The 25,284-nt window shown below is 34.0% G+C and overlaps 1 protein-coding gene across 1 annotated transcript in view; it reads right to left on the bottom strand.

Moving 5' to 3' along the window:
• CPLANE1 (ciliogenesis and planar polarity effector complex subunit 1) overlaps positions 1 to 25,284 on the bottom strand; it is a 55,037-nt gene that overhangs the window by 25,678 nt on the left and 4,075 nt on the right. Inside the window, exons 6-28 of the mRNA XM_067315288.1 lie at positions 25,011 to 25,167; positions 24,077 to 24,180; positions 23,770 to 23,952; positions 21,684 to 21,933; positions 20,462 to 20,614; positions 18,738 to 19,498; positions 17,742 to 17,926; positions 16,078 to 16,158; positions 15,006 to 15,170; positions 14,086 to 14,259; positions 12,020 to 12,248; positions 11,638 to 11,777; positions 10,113 to 10,330; positions 9,648 to 9,812; positions 8,505 to 8,643; positions 7,974 to 8,083; positions 6,743 to 6,904; positions 6,474 to 6,582; positions 5,795 to 6,101; positions 4,435 to 5,374; positions 3,157 to 3,320; positions 1,546 to 1,679; positions 887 to 960 (exon numbers count right to left, since the gene is read on the bottom strand). Of these exons, the coding sequence (XP_067171389.1) occupies positions 887 to 960; positions 1,546 to 1,679; positions 3,157 to 3,320; positions 4,435 to 5,374; positions 5,795 to 6,101; positions 6,474 to 6,582; positions 6,743 to 6,904; positions 7,974 to 8,083; positions 8,505 to 8,643; positions 9,648 to 9,812; positions 10,113 to 10,330; positions 11,638 to 11,777; positions 12,020 to 12,248; positions 14,086 to 14,259; positions 15,006 to 15,170; positions 16,078 to 16,158; positions 17,742 to 17,926; positions 18,738 to 19,498; positions 20,462 to 20,614; positions 21,684 to 21,933; positions 23,770 to 23,952; positions 24,077 to 24,180; positions 25,011 to 25,167 (5,104 nt within the window). The remainder of the gene's footprint in view (positions 1 to 886; positions 961 to 1,545; positions 1,680 to 3,156; positions 3,321 to 4,434; positions 5,375 to 5,794; positions 6,102 to 6,473; positions 6,583 to 6,742; positions 6,905 to 7,973; positions 8,084 to 8,504; positions 8,644 to 9,647; positions 9,813 to 10,112; positions 10,331 to 11,637; positions 11,778 to 12,019; positions 12,249 to 14,085; positions 14,260 to 15,005; positions 15,171 to 16,077; positions 16,159 to 17,741; positions 17,927 to 18,737; positions 19,499 to 20,461; positions 20,615 to 21,683; positions 21,934 to 23,769; positions 23,953 to 24,076; positions 24,181 to 25,010; positions 25,168 to 25,284) is intronic.

Below are 25,284 nucleotides of genomic sequence, written 5' to 3'. Positions count from 1 at the left end.
ATTATTCTAATAGCTAATGGCAAACATTGCACCAGTCACTCAAAAAAATTCTAATGGAAAATTAATCTAAATAACCTACTTTTCAGAGGACAGCTAGACATATAGAAAAACAGAAGAAATCCTAATGTTTAATCTGAGCAATTTTTTTAAAAGTCATAATAATGAGTTGTGGTTTGTTGGTTTTTTTTTTAATTTGTATCCATATAGTGCCCTTGAATTACACTCTGCTAATCTCATACCGTCACGCTAAGGACCAAAACATGGAAACAACCGTATTATGAACAAACTAATTAAAAATTAAGAAACTGAAACAAACACAGGGTTTTACACATCACACAGATTCACTGCTTTGAAGCAAAATGCATTGTAGAATTGAAGACCACAATGCATTTACTATTTCTAATCCTATTAACTACACTGAATCTAGAGTACCACAGGGAAGTAAACTAATGTTATTGAAGTTCACATTTCAATATAATAACCCATAGCCAATCTCAAAGAAGAGAGACTTATGACTGAAGATGACGCATGAGAAGGCAGCTCACTTACAGAACCAGACTAAGTTTTCAGATAGGAGGAGCTTTATACATTTAACTTAAAAATAAGCAAACAAACAAGTAGTAGAGTCATTACTTAATCACACTGTGACAACTTGTGTATGTATACGTGCCTTTATAACCACATATATTTATATATATAATACCATATATATTATAATGTATTTTTATATATTGTTTATATAGGCATATACACATTTAGTTTTACAGATATTGAATCAGTTTTTCAGAAGTGCTCACAGCAGATCTAGTTTTACTATTGTTGAATTACTTGTGACTTTTATCATGGATTTAAGTAGGGATAAGTTCTATGCAAGATGATAACTTGCCTTTCCTCTTTCATGTTCTACAGGCTTGATTCTGACAGAGCTATTAGAGCTTTTTGGAATTTCAAATGGCTCCTCTGCGAAACAAACACAGTTATAAATCAGCAAACTACATTACATACAGCATTGTTATGTGATGAACTGCTCATATTCGTCCACTTTTCCCCCGAAGAGGAAAAAAGGGGTTGAAAGACCTTTCAGCAAATTCAAAATGCATATTATTACTAGTAGATGACACATGTGCCAGAAGAAACAAAGCTTATTCTCTGAAACTATCTTAAGTTTTCAGAGTGGGAATATGATAAATTTAACTCACTTCTTGAGCACACTCAACTCTTACAATTTTCAAATCATATTTTACATAGCCTTCATGAATATTTTGTAATGAAAGTCTCTATACCAAATCTCTATACCAAAAAAAGTTACATAAATGCACAAGTGATCAGAAAAAGTACTGAGAAAGCAAATGTATAAAATTAAACTAGAATCTAAAACTGATAAAATAGTAATTTCAACAGAACAACAAAAGCTTTCTTCCATTTCTGATTAAATAAAACAAAGGGCAAACAAAACAAAAAGAGGAACATATAATCCTACTCAGGCAAAATTCTTATTACTTAATAGGTCAGACCATATTAAAAGGATATAGCATAAAAACAAACCTTCACTTTCTGATGTTGCATCTAACTCCTCCTGAAGAAATGGTCCCTCTTCATTAAGATCTTCAATCATATGAGGTACAGAATAATTCTCATGATTAATTTCCTTCTTAAAATAATTCGACTTTGTAGACATTCTGGTAATTGGAATTACAAAAGGTAATTAAAAATAGAAAAAAGGTAACTATCTGATTTAGTAGGAGTATACTGTTCTTCCCAGATCGCAGGCTAGTGTATAATTGTAGCATAAGTACTGGTGGGATATAATCAGCGCTCACATAAAATTAATCTCTGAATTTCATTTAAACCAAGATTAACTTTTTTTGGTATAGCTGTAATATTTTTATTAACAGTAATGGTCCAGTGTTTCAGATGGGCTGTATCCTGGAAAACGTAACCAACACATACAATTTACCAAAAAGAAAATGGAAAGCCAAATCTGCACCACGGATTTGAAAATATCTGGCTTAGATTATGCTCATCTCCCTCACAGAAACTTCCTTTGTTTAAAAAATACTGTTGCCAGAGAAGTCACATCAGTATCTTAGAATATTAATACCAAAGATCTTTTGTTTCTTTGCTTACAGAGTGTGAGATGTAAAGAAATATCACAAAGCACTTCATGCTGTGGACTCTCCATCTTTGGAGGAGTTCAAGATATTAACAAATATTCACTTCCTTTTCCGCCTATTTTTCTCATACGCACATATGTGAACATAGCTACATTACAAATCCAGGGGTGGGGAGAAATGTTGTGAACTCTCATCTCAACATAATGAAAACTACACTGAAGAGGGTGAAATTTATCTGAATTATCTGAGAACCTTGATATCAATTATAAGAGAAACCTTGATCCCATTTCCACATTACTAACTTTATGAACAATCACATTTATAAACAAATCATGTTATAAACAAATCACTTCATTATGCATGTTACGTCATTTTCTAAATAGGGTTATGTGTGTTGATGAGTCATATTTTATCTCCTTTTCTTTATCTCAAGAGTAATGTTAGGTCTCACTCCTGAATTTCTATAAAAAGTGAAGTCTTATAACAATGATGTGACAATATGCAAAACTTCCAGCTTGCAACACTGTTAATGCTAACAGTGTTTAAGAGAGAGCCTAAGATTTTTTCTGAATGTCATTAAAAGTGACATGAGCACAGAACAAAATCACCAAAATCATTAATACCTGGCATTTCCTGAAAATTTTGTATTGTAAAATTGGTTGATTATTTGAGAAGACACAATGGCATGCAATTTTATGAGGCATGATAAAAATCTGGATTCGCTTTCATGAAGTTGGTAACAGGTACCACAGTATAGAAAAGAACACCTTAAACGTTCCAGTGGAATAACTAACTTATACAGATACTTAAGAACAGGTTATATTTAATTTCTACAGATCATGTTTTGGGAATAACATCTAGTAATGTAACAGCCTATTTCAAGCAGCTGTAAAGGATAGGTACGTGAAATCAGAATTTGGCTTTATATTCAAAATAAATAATGTGTATAGCATATCACAATAGTTGGACTCTCATACTGATGTCCTGCTTAGCTGAGGAATTATGATCAACTGGAGTTCTTAGGTTAAAAATAAAAAATTACCCCAAACCACTTTCACAGAGGTCATCATAGGGTTTTACACTCTGGACATCAAGTGGAGGATCTGCCAACGCAAAACAGCCTTCATCTGTGCTACTTTCTTTCTCTATCTTAGGTTGTGCTTCTGATAGGGATGCAAATTCTTTCAAATACTGATTACCTGGATGCTATAAAAAGAAAAAAAGAAAAACATTTTTAAAAAGTTACTTGATATTTATAAAAAACCTGCTATTTCATATGGTATGTTTATGCTTAACTTCATATAATTTTCTCTATTACAGAGCTGAGAAATTCTGGATTTACAGTTGCCTGTAGAAGCTGAGTTTTGCCCCTTTTTGCACTAAGTGAAGCAAGGGTCCTTTGACTTATCTGAAGGAATTATAAAATATCACTTATCATTGTTAATATGTGACAATTTAATATACTCTATACAAAGAAATACAAAAATATTTGGCCTTCTGCACCATTAAGAAAACTTGGTTTTAAACTACTAAATTATTATCACTGAAGACAGTCTAAAAGGCAAAGAAAAACTTACCTAATTGTGCATAATGAGAAACATGTACAACATTTTGGCAGTAAGTTGTAAATAAAATACAGGTGACACTTGTCAGAAAACAGAAAATGCAAATCAAAAACAAGACAAAATCTCTTGATTTGTGAGGAAAATCTTCTCAAAAAAACCCCCTTTCAATTTAGCAGATATAGAGGAAAAAGGGTCCAGCTGCCCCCAAATATAAAGTAACACTGCATCATATTCTTCTGATGAATTTTTTCTTTTATATTAACACACATTCTGCAATTCTGTTTAAAAATGTTAATTCAAAACTCACTTTTCACCAACACTTCAGTCTGACTGCATCTGTACTGACTTCTGAAGACAAATACATCAAAATTCAGGTCTCCTCAGAGAAAATATTTTGTGATTAATCATCTTGTTTTTTCATATTCTGCTATCTCCAATTCTATCTTTTTTCAAAGATGATGTCCAGAACTAGATACAATAATTTAACATTTAAGCATTTGCTCAAGTACTGTGGTATCTAGATAAACAAGTTAGATTTTAAAGAGGACTTTCACCTCCATCCAACATCTTCCTACAGAACTTCAGTGTTCCTGGAATGTTTTCGTTTTCTTAGCAACCCCTAAAGGAAAAGCTATTACTCAATACTGTGTTTTACTGAGAACACAACTATGAAATAAAAGATATAATGTATTATGTTCTTTATTGGCATAAATAACTCACACATTTCACTGACACTTCCCCATCCTCTTTCTTACCTTGAATTTTATACTTCTTGCTTGTGATCCATCATTGTACAGCTGTTCTAAAAGCCATAAGGAAGTAAGGACAGCAGCTGCTGAGGTTTTCACATGTATCATTGGGAGATTCTCCTCTAATGAGTCTTGTTTATTAGAACCACAGAGCAGTCTTTTATCAGACCATCTGATCATCCACTCAAGCAATCTGGCTATATTGCTAAATTTACCCATCAATTCTATAGCTACTTCATCTCCTGGTACAATATCAAGCATATGAATAGTTTTGTAAATGTATTTAGAAGTGACTGGAATTTGTGAGCTAGAGAAAGTATGGTTGGGAAAGGCTTGGCTTGCTGGTGCAACAGTTACTCCTTGACTACCATCCTGAGCTCTGTAAATTGACTTGTGTTTTAAACCAAATAATCCTTTATCAAGTCCTTTCATTAAGTTGTGCTCAGAAGATTCTGGTGATTCTGTTGACTGTACAATGGAAACAGACACTTGATTTTCCAAAACATTTTGGTTTTCATTATGGACAGAAACTGTTTCAGGATTGCTAGATGCCAGGGTGACAGTATAGCAAGACCCTGCTCTAAACACACTTTGGCTTCTTGTTTTGCCTTGTCGACGTTTTAGTGTTGTATGAACATCAAAAAGGAGAGAGTTTAATTCGTGGTCTCTAAGAAGTCCAGAAAAGCTAGTAAGAAATGGAATTCCAAGGTCACTGCAATTTATCAGGTCTCTCTCAAGAACATAACTCAAAAAGAGTTCTAAGAAAATAACATATTCATCATCATCACGTTCAAATTCCCATGCACCGACTACAGGCAAATGACACTGATTACGCAGGTTCTTTCTATGTACTTTTTCTTTATGTTTTGTTTTCCAGTTAAGAGTTCTTATCGTACAGGTAGTATTCTTGCTACTTATTTCTCCTCCTCTCTTAGGTTCATTATCCCTATAAGACAACAAACAAACAGAAGTATAGATAACTCCAGAATTACACGAAAAAAAATACATAAATGCAACATTACTCCTCCTTTTTTCTCTATTGTTAAAAATTGGAAACTAACAAAAGCAAGTTTACATTAATACAATTTTAGGTGGCAAATAAATCATCACATGCAAAACACCTAGCTCTCACATGGCAGTAACTCAGCAGTATCATATATGAATTTGATCATAGCTAATAATTTAAACTTCATGAACAGATATTGCATAGTAAGTGATATAACATTGGCAGTCCTAAGATTAAAGCCTTCTAGTAACAGGTAATTTGATAAATGACAATTATCCTATTTGGTGAAAAAGCTACTTGAACAATAAAAGAAAACCTTTTTCCCCATCTCACAGCTTCCTGTTGCCAGTTTCTTCATACCTTTGAGGTGAAGGTGTTTGATCTCTTGCTTCTTCAGAAAGCAAAGCATCAGAAAGTGTATCTACTGTTTCAGCATCACTATATACCTGAGGATTTCCAAGATCAGTAAGTGTGCTTCTGCTTAGACTAGTCCCTAATGAGAATCTGTCATAACCATGTGCCTCATCATCTGCTGCTCCCTCTTCTGCTGGCTCCCAAATATTAATTTCAATGGGGCCTATGTTCCTCATTACACGTTTCAAGGCCTTCACTCTCACTTTTTCAGCAGCCTGTATAACATGAGGCATCATTTCTTCACTATTGGGACCTAAACAAAGAAAGAGAGACAAGTGATTTTAAATGGAAACTCCTCTGTTTTGACTTATTCTAATTAAGACATGAATAAATTATAAATAAACATAAATTATGTGTCATTAAGAAATGCAGACTGCAGCAACTGTGATGAAGAGAAAAAACACCATCAACTCTGAAGTCATGATATTCTGTTATTGGTACAGACGTATCAGAAAGAACACACAATCTGTCACAAAACTTTCTCAAAGTTGCGCAAATGAAAGCTACAATAACTGTTTTACATGAGATATGAAAGATGGAATTGTCACAAGTAAGGTAAATCAATAAGTAGGGTAAAAAAGGAAGGAAGTTCGTTTAGTATTTCCTGAAGAAGGATGCATGTTACCTTTAACAATACAGTGTCTGAGCTGCTGCTGAAGAGCATGATATTTATCTCTTAGCGGAACCCTTACATCTTCAGAATTAGGAAATGCTTTTACCAGAATTTCTGCCACCTGCACAAAATAAAGTATCTTTTCAAGTAACTGACAGAGAAGTAAATTTTAATCCCAATAGAATTTGCACCGCCAAAAAGTCTGAAAGGTAGCATTTACAGGGAGAGGAAAAACTTGAGACAATCTCTACTGCTTTTGTTTTAGCTTTAGTTTCTTTTACCTTTTTGATTGGTGGCAATTCTCCAAGAAGACTCAAAATTACATCTTGAACTAATTCTTCAACATTCATGAACCTGCAGAAAGGAAGCATTCGACAAGCCCATTCCACTGCATTCAGACAATGCTCAACTGTAGAGGCATCATACTCATTCTCCTTAAGATCCTAAAAAGGAGTTGCTATATAAACATTAATTGGTACGAACAATAAATTTCAGCTAAATTATTCACACACTTTAATTTTTAATGATTCTTCCCTAGCTAATAGAAAATAGAAAGTTAATTGCCAGTGAGAAAAGAATACACTGCCAGGATATAGGATTAAGGTTGTAACTGACTATAACTTGAAAAACACTCTGCTGAAGAGCCAACTTGAAGTCATTTAGAGTAAAACCTAAAGATTTAAGAGGATCATAAACTCTTCCTTAGAGGCAACATAATGAAGCCAGCTGAGAGGCCTTTAGCATGGATTAATTTATTTTGAAGCAGTCAGTGTTTTGCATTTGACTGTCACAAAAAGCACAGAAAAATCAGAATATTATACTATTTGAAAGAGCCATCTTTTTTATTTGAAGCTTGATTTTTCTGATGAAGAGAAATTTGGGACTCTTTTTTAAAAGGAAACAACTCTTTGCTGAGGTCTGCAGAGTTAATATACATGGGACAAAATCAACATCCACGCTGTCACAGGAAATACAACAAATATTATATGCCACTAGTTTCTTCCTTCTTCCTTGACTTCTGACATCAGTTGATGAGTTTAGAAATAGAGAAAACATCATTAAATTTTAACATCTTTCATTGTTTTTTTTTGAACATACCAAAGACCCAACCTTGATCGTAGAACTTGCACCACGCAAAGAAAGATAGTACATTAAATATACGTGGGTCAGGAAACATCCAAAATAACTTAATGAAGAAAAATATAAAAGGAGTAAATACTTTAGCTAAATAACAAATGCAGAAAATATGGCAGTTCTGGCAGCATGTCTATTTAATTACCGAAGTTAAATACCAAGCCAAAGACCAACAGAAATACCATTAGAAAGATGTACTTCACATGAACTGCATTATTCTGTGGCATCATATACTTGCTACACATTATTTCACTATGTTAATATTGTCCTACTAAGCAAATAAGAGTCCTCAGCACAAAATTACAGCAAGTCTTTACAGTTCATCTTACAGTTCTATGCTGTTACAATATACCTTTACTATATTAGTAACATAATTACCTTACGATTATTCATATTTTCTCTTGCAGCTTGGTACCGCCTACAATTCTCCGATAATCTTTCACGAACATGAAACATCCAACACAATGCACACAGTTCTCTGAAGCAGCCTATAAGAGAAACATGCAATGTGGTGAGAAGTTCTATTTAAATAAATGAAATAACACAGTTTGAGATTTCTAGCTTGAGGAAAGGAATTAACATTACTTATCTTAACAGTAATTAAAGAGAAAAAGCCTTATCCTTGATGTTTCTATAGTATCCCACAGCTAGAGCTCTGCACTCAGTGTTCCACTTAGTGTCCCACATAGTGTTCACCTTTCACATCTGTCAGATCTAACAAAAAACAATCTAGAACAGGAACTTTTGGATTACGAATCTGGTAACTAACAGAATTAAAAGCTAGAAACAGAAAGTGTTTCTGCAGATGTTGCAGTGTAACATTTCAGGCCAATTAGAGTTTCTTTGTATCTGCAGATTCTCTTGTGGTTTTTTTCAGCTATGAATTAGTCTATTTTATTGCATACAGACCTAAAATTTTACAGGAAATATCATCAAACTGATGGTCTCCAGAAGATGCTGGCCTATTGAATACAGTAGGGAAATTGGAATAACGAAACAAACTCTCTGGAAATGGACTCAGTGAAGGCAGAGATCCTTTCATTCGAATCTATAGATAAAACAAAAAAGTAAAATAATTCCTAGATTTTAATTATTTAAATATAGTTTACCAATTTGTACCTGTATCTACAAATTAGAAATTTAATTCAGCCTTTCATTTACATGTCAAAATTGAAATAAAACAAATCAATTGAAGTTTTGTACATATCGCTACTAAAGTAAAGCCTCTCGGTTATTAGCAGAACATTGTCAAGATCCGTAGAATTCCCTTAAGCTTACTTTCCTTTTTCTTCAACTCAGTATTCTAAAAATTAATTTAAAGGAATATGTTTAGTATGAGCTATGGTACCTAGAATGCTTTTGTCTACGTGGTAATCACGCATACCATGAAATATCTGAGCAATAATGTATTAGAGAAACTAAGCCTACAGTTACGTGGCCACTTAAATCCAGCACAGTCCAGGCCGCTGTCACCTAAGGCAGACTGGCTTCCCCTCCACTTTCAGCTGCTACTTCTCACCACATGCCTGTGCCAGCATTAAGCGTTTGTGTAGCCATGCAGTGAGCAAAAAGAGGTAAATACCTATTTGTCAGCCAGAGCAGTTCCTGATCCAGCTCTGTGCCAGAGGGCCCATAAGCCCTGTGCTTTACCGTAAGTGAGCATCAGCTTCTCTATTACATATTCAAACCTTAATGATCTGGAACACACCTCCAGTAATAGCAGTTCTACCTCCCAATTAAAATGAGCTTGTTTCTTTCAAATGGAGGCACTTACATGGTGGACCTCACAAAGAAGTAAGTTTGTACTTTATCAAGCAGGTACATAAAGAAATGTAAAAGGAGACACTTTTATGAAGTAGACACCCTGCATCTTTAGGTTCTGGCTTCCTGAAAGAGCTGAACATGGAGTATAAAACTATGGACGAAGATATGTAAAAAAAACACCTGACATCAACAGAATCAAGATGAGGCTGAATAATCCTGCAATGCCTCCCGAATCAGTAATATCTACTAGTGATAATCAAGTTACAAATAAGCAAGTTTATTGCTTACTTTTTGCATAACTTTTCTTGCCCTCTTCAGTTGTGCAATATACCACTGTGCTGCAGGGCAGGAACAACGAGCAGCCCGAAAGAGCAAGATAATTCGCTGCAGAACTCCTGACACTTTCTGACGACTTTCCCTCTCAATTTTTAGAAGAATATCATTGCAATCTTCCTGAAAAATGCAAAATCCAAGCAGAAAACAACACGGCCAAAAATTAGAAAGGATATAAACAATAAGGAATCTGACTTAAATACCATTTCTGCACCTCATCCTCTTTAGAGCACAATTCTTTATGGGAAAAACGGAAAGAGGCATACATAGTTTCTTATCAGTCTGGTGCTACTTAAGTGAACATGGAAAAAAAAATTAGACAGAAAAAAAATAAACTTCAAGGAACCAGACTATAGGTCAAGATCATTTTATAAATACATTCAAACTAGTACCTGAAAAACTCCTACCACACATGCTTACTTCACTGAGAGAAGCTGGCTGAGGACAGTACAATGGTGGTGCTGGAAGATAAAGCCCATCAGGAACTAAACCACACAGCTTTCTGCCAAGATCCTTGCCAGAATCCATCAAAAGCTGAAACATCTCTGAGAGAATATCAGCATCTGCCATAACAGCAGCTTTCAGTAGCTCCTGCACTGAACTATAAAGAACATTTGCATCTTCTTCTTCAATGGGATCTATAAAATATTAAGGACAGAAACTGATAAATTAACTGACTCAATTAATACATGCCCTTCATTTTGAAATTATGAAGCTTTCTTATCATAATTCACATTCATCTATTACAATTTAAACATCTTGCTGCCTTGCTTTAAGATAAGTTTTCTCACAATTGAAAATAATATTTAATTAATTTTAGTACTTTGCCACATTAAGGAAAAACTATTGCCTTTCTGGACAGAGAGTCGAACTTTTCAGCCAACCATTTGCTTGGGATAAAGCTCTGGCAAATCATTCTCATCCAACAGGCATAAATTGTACATGTCATTAATGACCATAACAATTATTTTATCAGTGAGCATGATCAAGGACAGGGAATTATGGTGGCTTTTTGTTTGTTTGTTTTTAAATATATCATCTCATTTTCTTCTCATTTCCTAGAAGTAGCAGGACCTTTAATACACATCATCAATTGATTCTTGAAATTTATATACTACTATAGTGCTCTGCTTCTATATGTACTCCTACTGCTTTTCTTGAAATAATCTATTTTGCCAAGTCTCTTCAGTACCTCTATACTTATAAATGGTGATATATATTGTGTGTGCGTGCATGTGTGCGAGTGTTTTAAAAACAAAATCCTTGGAAATGAGTACAAAAGAAGAAACTACATAGTGTTTGGAATCTGGCTTAGATAAGGATTAACATGGCATCCACATGCTGACAGGCAACTAAAATACTGCTTCCAAACACACACACAAAAAAGAGTAAGGAATAGGGATTATACCAGTAAACTTTCTGTAAGATGAAAATAAGGACAGGTTGATCTAGTTAGGGGGGAAATTTTAGCAGTAAAGGAAAGGCAAAAATTAAAGAACATCATTGTGTAACTAATTTTAATAAAAGTGTGATTTATTTCAGGGTGTTGTTTCTGTCTTAATGAAGTGTCAGTTCTTCCAAAATGAAGTTAACATCTGTCAATCTCTTACTTGACTATATCTGATAAGTACAAAGAAGGGACTATTATACAGCCTTATAAAAATTACAAAGCACAGTGTAAGAAAAACTTTTGGTTGCAAGCCATGAATGAAGCTGTAATGTTCTCCCCAGACTGCCAAACAAGAATGATAACAGGATCTATTTTTGGACTGATAAAAGCCCAAACCCAAAAGTACATAGAAGGTAAAGTATTTGCATACATTATAATAGTAACACACATGCTGGTGAAGAAGAGATACTTGTTTCTTTTTAAGGCAATTTATAACATGTAATATGGAGTGATATAACATGAAGAATAAACAATTTTATTTATAATTTTATGTACCTGTAAACTGTTTGTATTTAATACTTCCCTCATTTGCTGTTTCAGAAGTAACTGGTTGTCCTAACAAAGAATGTAACTTTTCCTGAAAAGTCTGTGCTGGTGATAAGCTTAACGGCAGATGACACTCCATCTTTTTCAATCTGAAAGTGTACCAAGAAACTGTTCATTAAAAACAAAGTAAAAACCATAGAGAATCTAACCAAACTCTGTAAAATGATTAATGTAAGTAACAGTAACTAACTGTAATGTGTTAGGTCCTACAACTATGAAAGATTTGGAGATACAAATTTTCGAAGCAAAGAATATGCCTTTTTAAAATAAAGTTCATGCAAATAAAGTTAAATAACAAAACGTATTATACTAATTCCAAGCCCCAATTTACCTTGAGAACTGGTCAGAGTTCTGACAATACAGATTGTAGGCCACACCAATTGAAACAGACAGTTTCCAGTCCCCAAGCCTGTGTGTCAGCCACACAGCCTCTGGCACGAGTCCACCAACAAAGAACAAGTCCAGAGCATAGTCAGCCGTCCACACAGAGGAAAGGTTCTGGTCTCTCACAGCTCTGGTAACCAAGGAGTGTTGCAGGGGAACAATACGAGGAGATACATCTGAGGCACAAAAATACATCTTAATATTCATCTTATAGTATGCAGATCTATTTAAGCAATCCAGAGTTTATACTATGAAACTTTGTTCACACTGCTTTCTGATTCAATTCAGTGTACAATTGCGCTTTATTAGAGATGTGCTACAGAGTTTATCGCCAGCAGGTAGATGCAGTTCATGCTATGATACAATATTAAGTTCAGAACAGGCTATTTCTCTGCTTAGTAATGTGGGGTATGTAAGCATATGCAAGATTTGTGTGTTATTCTTACTTAAAAGATTTAATCACACTGATGGAATACTTGTGAGTATGCTATATGTGCTGGTGATATTTCAGAGGGTACATTTGAGAAAAAAGGAAATAGATTTTTCCTACTGTACCCATGTTGTGTATACTTGCTAGGCTCCTTATTGTACAGGAGGTTAGAAAGCTACAGTGCATTTTGGGGAAAGAATAACGCATTATTTAAGAGAGCAGACTAAGGTTAAAGACAAATTTAGTATTTTTTTTTCTTGAGGTTTAAATTGTTTTTCCAACATTTTATTTCCTGGTTTTCATAGAGAGGTACATTCAGTGTTCAGGAAACCTAGAATATAGCTAATCAACATGAACTCTACAGAGTGAACCTGCTTCCCCCATCCTTTCTGCTGCTGTTGAGGCAATGACATTATTAATTATTAATGGAAATATTCACACTGAACCTGCCTGTGGAATATAAATTTTCTTTGAAAAACTCACTATGTACATGGATCTTTGAATAATGCAAGTATCAAAATCAAGGTCTTATTTTCTAGGCTGTGTCTGAAAAATTGTCTGATTAAAACATCCAGATAGACCATGCAGAAATACATACTGGTGCCTGTTGCAGCCCAGGAATATTAAAAATAATCTATGTATTCAGATAATTTTAGAAAATCTAAGCAATCAAATTAAGTCAATATTATAGAGCAATATCTGACTTTACAATACCAACTTAGTATTAAAATACTTAAAATACTTTTAATATAACACTTTTTTTTATGCCGGTGGACATTAAATCACTTTCAATCATTAACTCTGAAACCAAAAATTTTCTATGAAGGGAAATCCTTAGACAGAGTTTCTTACAGAAAACAGACAAACCACTCACTGTGATAAATGCCCATTCTCAGAAAAATGCTGAAGGTAGGACTTAAACTTGTAAGTACTACTTGAGTTCAATGACAAATCAGCTTGCTCTGATACTATGGTGTCTGAAGCACTTTGGCTTCCAAGAGCCTGATTCTTACTGAACTAGCAAAAAATGTTTTTTTCTGGATTTTTGGTTTGGGTCATTCCACATCACAGTCCAGTCTGAATAGTTTTAAAGCACTGATTTTTCTCCCCATTTTGGGATGATCGAAGTCAGAATAAGAGCCACAGGTGTAAGCAAAAGTAGTGCAAGAACTGTGAAATCATATTGTTGCACAATTTGGTGAAAAAAATGCATTCTTTTCCTTGAATATCAAATTTAAATCACTAGTCTCAAAGCACAAAAAAAGCGGACAAAAAAAAATTTCATGTTACAGTATGGATTACATAATTCAGTTGCTCCTTAAAATATTAGCTTTAAATACCAAAATATTTTCAATAATCAACAGATGCAAAATACTCATCTTACAAACACACACACACATACACACACCACACACAGCCCTCAACAAAAATATCTGGATAAAACTAAGTTATTTCATCTTTACAATTAATAATGTTGAAAACCATAAATCACAAAGTTAAAGCATAATATTTAGCATTTATATATAGATGAAAAATTTATAAGAGTTAAGCACAGCAAATTAAACTACTTTGTAAGAAAATACCTGGTTTGATGTGAAGTGGATGCAGGATGTCAACATTGTGTGGGGGAAGGATATAAAGCAGCTGATTTGTGAAATAAGCGGCCATGAATCGTGCCATGGATTGAATCACAGCCATAGCTGCTTCAGTATGAACATCTGTTATCCTCCACAGTTCATGCTGAGAATACTTGGTATCTAAAAAAATAGATGTCAAATTAAAACATTTGGAGGAAAATTACTTTAAATTTGAATGCTTTGAATGTTTAATTACAGCTTATAAAATGTTTCTTTTAAACAAGCAAACTAGGTTATTACTTAACTTCTTGACAAGCTTCCAGGACTTATCTTTTTCATTAATTACATATAGTATTAAAGACATTCATATTAGGTTTCTAATGACTACAGATGGACCCCTAATCTCCAAATTTAGATCAGATGAGTCAAAAACTCTGTTTAAATTTGGAAATTCAGACCCAATATTCTGACTCAGCAGGAAAAGGATATAAGCATTTGCAAAAAACTCCAGTGTCAATTTAGGATTGGTGATCAACCCTAAATCAGCTATTTCATTATCTCATATCATAATAAGACAGATCAATATAAAATAAAATTATGCCATTTTCCCCTTATTTTCCTCAGCCAAAGTCTTTTCCTCAACCAGACGTGAACCCAAGATTATTTAATCAACCCACACTTCCACTATAAATTACACAATAAAAAAACATTGTCTGAACAGCTACTCCAATAACTGCAACTGAAAGTACATCAGGATCAGAAAAAGATTTCTAAGGTCACTGAAAACAGACTTCAGACTTGTCCAGTATAAATAGAAAAGAATAGTGTCAAGTGTGTGTATGAAGGCATTGAAACCAGACTCTAGGTCATCCAAACAGTATTAACACATGCTACTATACCTCTACTTTCACGCCATGTAAACATACCAGAAAAAATTTCCATCTGCCTTACTGAGAGCTGCGATCGCCTTAGAATCTCTCCTACCAGATGATCACAGAGTCCCTGAGCCTCACACAAGTTATAGTGATATAGGTGGCAAAATAATATAGCAAGATAGTATCTACTTTGAAGAAAACGTGCTCTTTTTCCTCCTGCATTAAAAGAAAAAAAAAAGGAAAGAAAAGAAAGGAAAAACACAAAAACAGACATAGCAGGTCTGAAAGTATGGCTTCCTCCCTCTCCAAAAAACACATCTACACAAATATATACTCGGAGAAACTACTGGTAATACAGGAAATAGAACTCAGGTGCAGCTATTTTAGGAGATATGATCCTCCTTCAATCTATAAGGTACCAGAGAGTCAATGCTCATTCTTAACAGTTTCACTTCTAGAGAAGCACAGAGTGTAACTGTTAAGACACAGCAAAGACAGCACAGCTCAGGGGAGGCTAGTGTTTACAGAAGGGACGCCTGAGACAATGAGATTAACTCCTGATTTGCTTAGGGATCCACCAGGTTTCAAATACCCTGAAGTCTTTCTGCACGGTTCTGAATGAGATATTCCTCATCTTAATAATCAGAGGGAAAAAAAAATTCTCATGATCCCTGGGAAGAGTTTTTGGAATATCTGTTTCCAACCAACTTCTGCATAAACTCCCATCACAGATTCTTTTTAGTCTTTTTATTCCCCAACCACTCAAAGTCTTCTGGTTTCATTATCATAACAATTGATTTTTGTTCATCTGTCTTTCACTGTTATTTTCTTGCTCAGAAATCTACTTGAAGTTTTTCAGGACCAAGTACATTATAGTCATAAAAAAACCCTGATGTCAAAATAGAAATGCATGGAATTTTCTTAGAGAGCAATCAAGTTAAATTTTGACTGGTCTGTATTCAAGTCAGCTTAATTTCATATATGCATCCTTTATCATTTCTTTATCCTTTATCCTTTATCCTTTTTTAATCTGTCTTCCTTTCTGAAGAGCAACAGAGAATCATGTGTAACTATGTAAAGTGATTACACAAACATCTAAAAAATGGATTATTTTATCTCTTACCATTTGCTTTGATTTCATAAAGAGATTTTTTCCATGCATCCACAGATTCTCTGTATGAGCCTAAAAGGAACTTCTCCTCACCTTTAAAAATCATACATTCAACAAGTTAAAAGCTTCACATAGTCAGTTTTACACATGCACACACACACACATGCACATAAACGTAACCATAGTTAGGTACTTCAGTATTCAAAACCCACAATAATTTATTAATGGGGAAAAGCATTTTCTCTTATCCATTTTCAGATTTCATATGATATGAAATAAGTTTACTGTAAAAAATAGTTGTAAAACTACGTAGGAAACTGAACATATGTTTTGTTTCACTGTAAAAGCAGTTCCAAACCACAGGTCTATGGACCATTACACATTTCATCTCTCTAAATTCCACCTCTCCACCTCTATTCCCATTCCAATTTTTAGTCCATTGGTCAATTTCAAACTACTTTGACAGAAAAGTAGATTATCACACATATATTTGTATTTCTTAAAGTTAGGGGAAATAAATAAATGAATAATGACAGTATCTACTCTGAAGAAAACATGTTCTTTTTCCTCCTGCATGGAATGGGAGAAAGGGACAGGGAGAAAGGGACAGGGAAAGGAAGCAATAAAAACAAAACCAGACATAGTATAAAACAAAAATTTACAAAAGCACAGCCCCTGGGCAGAGCAGAAGGATAAAAAACTAGTGCCGCCACAGAAGGGAAGGCAAGGACCGGTCTGCCACTCACATTCTGCTTATTAGCAGCTAGCCAGTTGAGACATACTGGCAAGCTCAGCAGCGTGTGTGTGATTAGATTGTCCATAATGTGCATGTTATCTATTTGGCAAACTTAAGAAGGTAAATAAAGAACATATGGAAGGGGTGGAAAGCTGCATATATTGTTGTGATCAAAGAGACATCTGAAGGAGCTAATGTATTGTATGGAGTGATGCATGAGGACAAGCTAGAAGTATCATTCCAGGGAGGGAGATTAGTGATATGGAGAAGACTGAGTATTGCGGTGGGAGACACAAGTGGGAAGCTGGCTTTATAATAGTGGAAGGGGAAAGGAAGACAGAGTAAACATAGGGCACTAATGTGTAGGAAATGAAGCTGTAACCACGTTCTGTTTGCAGAATAAACATACTACATTACGTCTATTAGATCAGGTCATGCTAGATTAGACACTGAACTGAAGTTGACTACATTCATGCACACATGACATGTTCGTGCCCACAGTGACCACACAAAGTAAAAGGGATATCTATTTAGAAATCTTCTAAGAGACACACTGTGATGCCCATCCACCTCAGATGAAATAAGACTGTACAAACCAGATCAGGATTCAGATCTTGCTTTCAGATTCTCTAAAAATTTCAAATCTAGGGCGTGATGCATATCAAATTGAAGTCAATATAATTTTTTTAATACATCATATTTTTAATACAAGCAGAGCTCAACAGGCTCTGAAGGATATAATACGATCCACAGAGACGCACTGGGACACGAAGTATTTAAGAAACACTTTTGATAGGAATTCTTAGAAAAGTCCTGCTATTAACTAATTATTTAAGCTGATAAAGTCAGTTATTAAAAATTAGGTCCAACTTATCTGCAAGCTAGTATTCAGTCAGCAGTGCAAATACCTAAGTATTATAGCTCTTTCCAAAGTACTAACCAGCTACAGAATTAAGCTTCAAACGTTGTTCTAAGGTCACTCCTGAAGACTGGAGGGTTGCTTGAACATGACTTAAAAGTGATGAGACAACAGACTCTTCATCTGCATTCTTACATGTTTTTCTGTTCAGCTGCATTTGATACCAAACAACTTTCTTGTATAATAACTGCCATAGTACAGTCAACCTGTAGTTCAAGAAGTGTAATATTATGAAAAAATTAAAAGGTTAGCAAATTTACTTTTGGTTATCTGTATATAATGCAGATAAAAATATTTTCTTGTATTTTGCATTATGGATCTAAAAAATTAAATTATATTTTATGTTAAAAACAATTCTATTGACTATAATAAAGGGGGGGAGGAATCATTTTTTGCCCTAGTGTTTGCTTTTTTATCACCAAACATTGTTATGCCTACATATGTTCAGAAGAATCAACCTGCTTCAAGCACCCAAATGCTGGCTTCAAAATGAATTTGTGGCTGTCTAAAGAACAGAGAAATGAAACCACCTCGATAAACCTTCAAAACAGATAACACAGTCTTTATAAATTAAACTGATGAAAAATACAACAATAGAGTCATAGAAAAAAGCAAAGCCAGTGAAAAAGCTGACTGCAGAGCACAAATCTAGGGCTGTCAAGCCCCTGCAGCCCAGTACAGTACTATTAGATGTATCAGCTCAGATTTGCAACAGGCTTGTGAGTAAAAACATTTTAAACTGCAATACCTGGACTGATGCTAAACTACCAGGCAACCTGGTGGGAGTTGCTAGCCCACCAATTATCTCTCAGCTCACTGGCAGTAATTAGTTAAGTCCCCATAACTGAACTACATTCAACTATAGGTCTGAGCCCTGATCTGCATGCTTTAATAGTTTGTCAGATTTTTCCACAGAGTATGACACAGAAATAAAATCAAAAGGATGTTATAATTACTGTATAATTAAGAAATAAAATAGTAGTTCAAATATTTTTTCCATGCAGAGATCAATCATACCTTTTTTCTGTTTTTTCATCATGGTTTATTGCTTGAGGGGGCTCTCTGAGCAGAGATTTCAGTGAGCTGAATTGCTGAGTAGCACTCTCATCAAGAATTAGGAAAACAGGCATCACAAGGGAGTCAAGCTCCACAAGACTATTAATATCAGAAGACGCAAAAAAATTCTCATACTGTGGTATGCACATGCTACTTAGAGTGTGAGAAACCATCCTTAAAAGACAGAAGCATGCCAAAAGGTTTTTTGAGAACAACTGATCTTGTTGCTGAATAAGGATCAGTTTTATAGTTTGTAAAGTCAGCTTTGCCAAATGCCCAGTCAAACTGGCTCTTGAATGCCCGTACAGGAGAGTTAAACACTGCTGAAAATATTTTAACACGTAATGCATCCAGTGAGTATTCTTCACAGACTTGTTTAAAAATGCATCCTGGTTTAGTGAAGAGCATTTTATGAACTGCAGTATGTTGAAAAAATGGGTAAAGCAGTTTACTGTATAATTCAGCAAAGTATCTTTCTCTTGCATATTTTTTGAAACTCCTATCTGCCATGCAGTAAGGAGATTTTTCTGAATAGAATTTAGTTCCACTGATAAGTTATCTTTCTCTTCAGTAACATCCTTTGCATGAATAGTATCAAACATTGATGCAAATTCCAAATGACCTTGATCAGCTTTACCAACAAATGAACTGATTCTTTGGCTAGAGAAGCTGAACGAGCTATTTTGAAACTGCTTTTCATCATCTGATTCTTCTTCATAATCCTAAATCAGACAGAGACAAAAAATAAAGTTTAATTCAAGCCCATTTTCTCAAAACAGACTGCAAGGAATTAGAGTTCAAGTCAGTCTCACATATGAATCTTTATTCTTAATTAATTTCCTGTGTAGCTATTCTGGATAAGGCAGCTACATTGCTAGTAAATTTAATTCCTTAGCAATTTCATCTAGAGTGAAAACCTAGATAGGGTTATTTGTAATAGTTCTGTAGATAGAAATCTATCACCTAACAAAAAAAAAAATTACATTGTATGCACAGCAATAGTTTCTAAAACAGAAACTGAAATCCTGTCCTTTACTACTAAGAGAAGCATAGAATATGAGGAAGTGTTTTTTTCCAGATACCTGTAAAGTACTAAAACCATGTAGCAAAAGCTCAGATACATGTCCTAGAACGAGAAACTTCATCAGAGAAACAAATCAAAAGACAAAGCATGAAATGGAGTTGGGAAAGGCTGCACAATGACTTTGATCATGGAGCCATTCTACCTAAAAACATATTCAGATTTTAGAATTGATGCAAGTCTAAAATTGAGGATAAGTAACTTATTTACTAATAATATTATTTACTAATTTACTATTTACTAATAATATTATATTTACTATACTTCATAGCTCTTATCTGTGTAACATTATATTTTATTATACAGTGAAGCTAAAACTAAAACAAACTGATGTAGATGTACACCAGTATGTATTTCTAAAAAGTTAAATTGTTTCTGATAGAAATAGTAAGATGTTTGAAAACAAAAGTGTCAAATGAGAAAAATCAACCATCTCTCGTACCTATAAAGAATTGAGAACTTAACCAAATACGAAATTACTTTAAACATCCTTAGTAAGAGCAAATATACCTAAAATATTATTTAAAAAAAATTCTTTACATGTAGAACATCTTAAAATCAAATCATTTGCATAATTATAAGTGTAAAAGATGCTACTGAATACCTGTAAATCCATGGTTTTCTCACTCATTTCTGTTGTGTCCTCTTCCAGGAATTTTGGAATGGTGGGAAAGATGGATCTTTGATTTTGAGTGTGTTTCAAAAGACTAGCTTTTAAAGACAACAGTGATTGTAAACACAGCCGTCTCCCTTTAGACTAAAAGAAGCAATAATAATGCAAAACATGTTATTTGTCTCTAGTAATAACAAACCAGATCCTTCCCAAACAAAACAAGGAAGCTGGTCCCTGATATAAAAAGCTTCAGTTTGAAAACCCCAGACAGAAAGAGAGAACAGGTCAGAGGGCATGTGTTGCACAGAAACAAACTATCATTTGGCCGTGCTTTGGGAATGCAGTATTTCTTCTACACCAGACAACTTTATTTTACTTCATGCTGAAAGAATATGCTTTCTTGATCCCTCAGATGATCCCACAAGCTTGCAAATATGTAGGACTTTCTTGTGTTCTTAATAACAATACACCTCTAAGTCCTCAAATCCTTGTCCACTCTATCTCATTCATGAATGCCATCATATCATGCATCTCTAAAAATTCAAAATACAAACAGATAGCCACTGGAAGACAATTGGCATTCAATGTCTATTAGCAAACACAAAAGCTCTGAATATCTACTACATCTTAGGGAGTTAGGTGGTTGGTAGTAGTTGCAAAACCTCTTCTTTCAAAGGTTTCCCTTTTTCCATATTTAGCTCAATTTGTAAGTGATTGAAAAATAAAACCAAAAGCTTTAATTGACAATGCCAGTTGAGGACCTAATGGCTACATGCTCACAATATCATTGGGACTGCTGCTGCTGCCTGCTCTAAAACAGCAGCAACCTCTCTAAGATAGAGAAGTTTTAGAGCACCCTTTCTGAATCACTCTGAAAGGATGAACTGGTCAGAGTAGCATAATATCTGCCAGTGCTCTGATCCAACTCTCTAGAAACATAAATCCATTCAATTTCTTTTAAAATTATCTGAAAAGATTTTATAATGACAATTTAGACCGTCCCCTTTACTACATTTCACTGAAATGCTACCCAAACAAAGGAACAATTTCAGAGAAAACTGTGTATTCAGTGTTTTCAAAACAAAAGTATAATTTAAAGGAATCTATGCAAGTTTCACAATAAAGTAAATCAAGGTACTCTGTTTAAAATCGTGCATTTTTATACTTATCAAGTTTTTTACTTAAAGCCCACAAATAGAATCCATAACTTTACCTTACAGTTCATGAAATTCTGACGGATATTTTCAAGCCGTTGGGTTGAATCAAGCAAAAGGGATCTTACAAATCCTGATGGTGAAAGGTTGTTAGGAAATCTTAGCACTGTTATCATGTATCCATCCGAAACAATGAGGTAGGGTAATCTTGAGTGTGAAGCAACAGAGAATCTCTGTCTCAAAAGGTCACTTTCAGAAGCTGAAGAACCAACAGACTGACTAGAGTCTTGACACAAAGAGTGCTGCTGTCTAGCAAGTAAAATAAAGATACATCAAAAAAATGAGAAGCAACTACCATATGCAGAAATCATGAATGGAATAGAGTAAAAATAACTTATGAACATTTTATACCACTTACACAAAAAGCTAGATAATAAAATTATGATATAGAAATTTAATGCCAAATTGGAAATAATAATATGATTTATATAATATTTCCTAAGAAAATAATATGAACATACTTAAAGTTATTTTTAATTCACAGAGTTGCAACTGCAGAAAAATACTGACATCTTGCACAAATCCAAGGTGGTCATCCTGCAAAACTTTAGAGGCTTCCTTAAATTTATGTATTCTGAGTAGAGCTACTGGCACGATAATGTATGAGAAGTGCTTCCAGGATGAAATTCCTAAGTAACTTCAAATAAAGTCATGTATGAAAAAAAGACGCCCGAAGTCAGAATCTTAATATTTCAGAATCAGCTCAGTCATTTAACAGAAATATTTTAAATCAAAACACAAAAGGTCCAAAGCTATTTCTTACAACGAAAAGACTGGAGTTTCAGGAAGCTGTCCTGTGCATGTGTTCTAATATTAATATTAACACCATAATATTTTGAAATAATGTGCTCAATAACTGATTTTTTTCTGTTTCCTGATAGTCCAAAAGTTAGTAGATTATTTAAAATCTAAGGGAGCTGCATATATTAAATAAATGTAGTTAAGATATTTTAATACATTTCAATATCTGATTTTTCAATCTGCCAGTGTAAGAGGTATTATGATGCTTTTTTGTAAATATATACATTTTGTCCACTTTTGTACATCGAAGGTTGCAATAATCCTTGATACTTTTAAAAGATTATTAAAGATGCTAGTTCTTTAATATTAGTTTGTTTTAAGTTATGTATGACTCTGCTCACTTATCATCTGTATAAATATCAATTCTAACTTAAGAAAATAACTGGTAAAAATAAGTTTGTTAGTTTTACTGTGATCCATAGAAACAATATGCAATGGATGCATTATCTAAAGACTAGATATAGTCTAGATATTTCTAGATTACATTTAAGATATTTCTAAGATATGATGAAACTAAGCATCTTAAAAATATTGTATATAAACAAACACCAGGAAAGATCTGAATGTTTCATGGGGTAATACATTTATACATTATCTGGCTTTAGTCAGGCAGTTCTAACAGGACTTTTTAAAATAATATAGTAATGTTTAAATTTTATGTTGTTTCTTCTAGGTATTCAAGTTGCATTACTTTTTGTATCTTACAGTTTAAGCTAAAAAAAAAGTGTTTTCAGATTTCCTTTACTTATTCCTCCCCCATCCCGCAACCCCAACACCACAGTTTCAAAATCTGAACCTGGAATAACCAAAATGTATTTCAATACCTAACTATTTTTTGTCCATGCAAATATCTTATTTAAAAGATTTGATATAGAAATGTGATATGAAGTCTTGTAAATAAAATTAAACAGTCAATAAGGAAAACTCACTGGATTAATATTAATCTATACTTTTAGCATTTCCATAAAGTTGATTTCTTCCTACACTAAAAAAACAGTATTTTTAATTATCATGAATTTCATAAACACTTAAATATGTAACAGCCCCAAAAGTCACTTAAATAATGTATACTTACATTGCCACAATGCCAATTTTTCATCAGGCAAACCCATTATAAGAAATAGAAGAGAACTATGAATGAGAAACAGATATTGAGAAGAAAGACACAAGGAAAGCAAAAGACTGAATTTGAAAGATGAGTTTATTTAAAATTGTAAAAAATATGTTAGAAAGTAAGATATGATCATATGACAAAGACATATGAACATTTTCAAACTCTTTTACCTGTATGTTATTAGGGGATGAAATGGAATAAACTCTGCTGGTCCAAATTCTACAGAGCAGCCTGAAGTAATCAAGGTCAGCAATTCACCCATACAAGTCAATAAAATCAAAGATCCACGTTTTAACATGCAAGCCAAGAAAAGGCTATCAGGAGTCCAACTCATGTCACCAACCCAATAAGACCTAAATAGTGCAGGGAAAATATTTGTATTTCTCTGTCAAATCACTGTAACCAAAGTCAGGATAATTTGGGGGGGAAAGAGGGGAGGGGGATACAGCAACAGGAGAAACAATATCAGCTACTGACCTGACAAATTTGGATGGGACCATGCTATTCTTGCTACTGCAACCTTTAAGGCTACCCGAAACAGTTACAAAATTCAGCGTGTTTAAAAACAAAATCTGAGATGCCTAAAAAGAAAAAGCACAATGGAAAAGTTCGTATCAAAATACAATTATTGTAAAAAAAAAAAAAAAAAAAAAAGAAAAAAAAGAAAAAAAAAGCTTTCTATTAGCAATTTATGAATTAAATTTGATGTACTGGAAACATTATATGAAAGTGACATTACAACTCAGCATTACTATTTAGAGCATTAGTTAACTCTTACATATATTTCTGAACTTGAAAAATAATTAAATCTTATTATATGCATTTTTTTTCTCTCTCTCTCTCTCTCTCTCTCTCTCTGTCTTTTTTCGTTTTTTTTCCCCTTAATATCCCAGAAATAATCTAAGATCCCTCTTATCTGTCTTATTGGTGAATAAGCATTGGTGCTCTGAAATACTGCATCATCTCCTCTTGGAACATTACATAGGCTGGTCAGTATTTCCTGGCATCAGTAGCACTAAAACATACAAAAAGATTTGGCCTGAGATTTGGTGTTCTTGAGTTGTTAGAAGGAATACCTTTATGAAGCGGGACCATAATCTCTTTCCCATCTTCAGCTGAGGCCTGACTGAGAATCATTCAAAACCTTTGCAGATACAATGTCTGAATTTAGTTTCTTTTTTATTGTACTTCTGGAAGATTATAGATGAAAGACTGGCTGGTATGGAGTTCTTAACCAAATAACAGCATTCAAAGAATTACAAGTTGGGGCAGGACTTCTTGGCTGTGGATACTGATATGAATGTAATCCATTGCTGAAAATCACTTCTAAAACAATTCAGTGGATCACTTTTATCAGACTTCATTCCAACTGAACTATTAGCTTAAGTGATATACTGTCTATTGTTCATACCTTTGGATCATTTTGATTAATGGCTACTGCAAGTAAAAGTCCATCTCTTGCAAATGCGGTTAGCAAAGCTCCTCTTGACTTTACAGACACACACTGAGGAACCAGATTAGCAAGAGAACAAGTCTGCTGTACCCAGTGAATCTGATATGGCAAAGAACTAAATACCAAAAAAGAACAACAAAAGCAAGAGGTTATTCAGCAGTACTGAATGGAATGATTCATACATCAGAAAAATTCCAACCAAAACAGGGACACACAAAACATGTAAAAAAAA

The sequence above is a fragment of the Apteryx mantelli genome, chromosome Z (assembly GCF_036417845.1).
Source record: "Apteryx mantelli isolate bAptMan1 chromosome Z, bAptMan1.hap1, whole genome shotgun sequence".
NCBI lineage: Eukaryota > Metazoa > Chordata > Aves > Apterygiformes > Apterygidae > Apteryx > Apteryx mantelli.
Note: the sequence above shows the minus strand (reverse complement) of the source record. Positions and strands in the feature narration are given on the sequence as shown.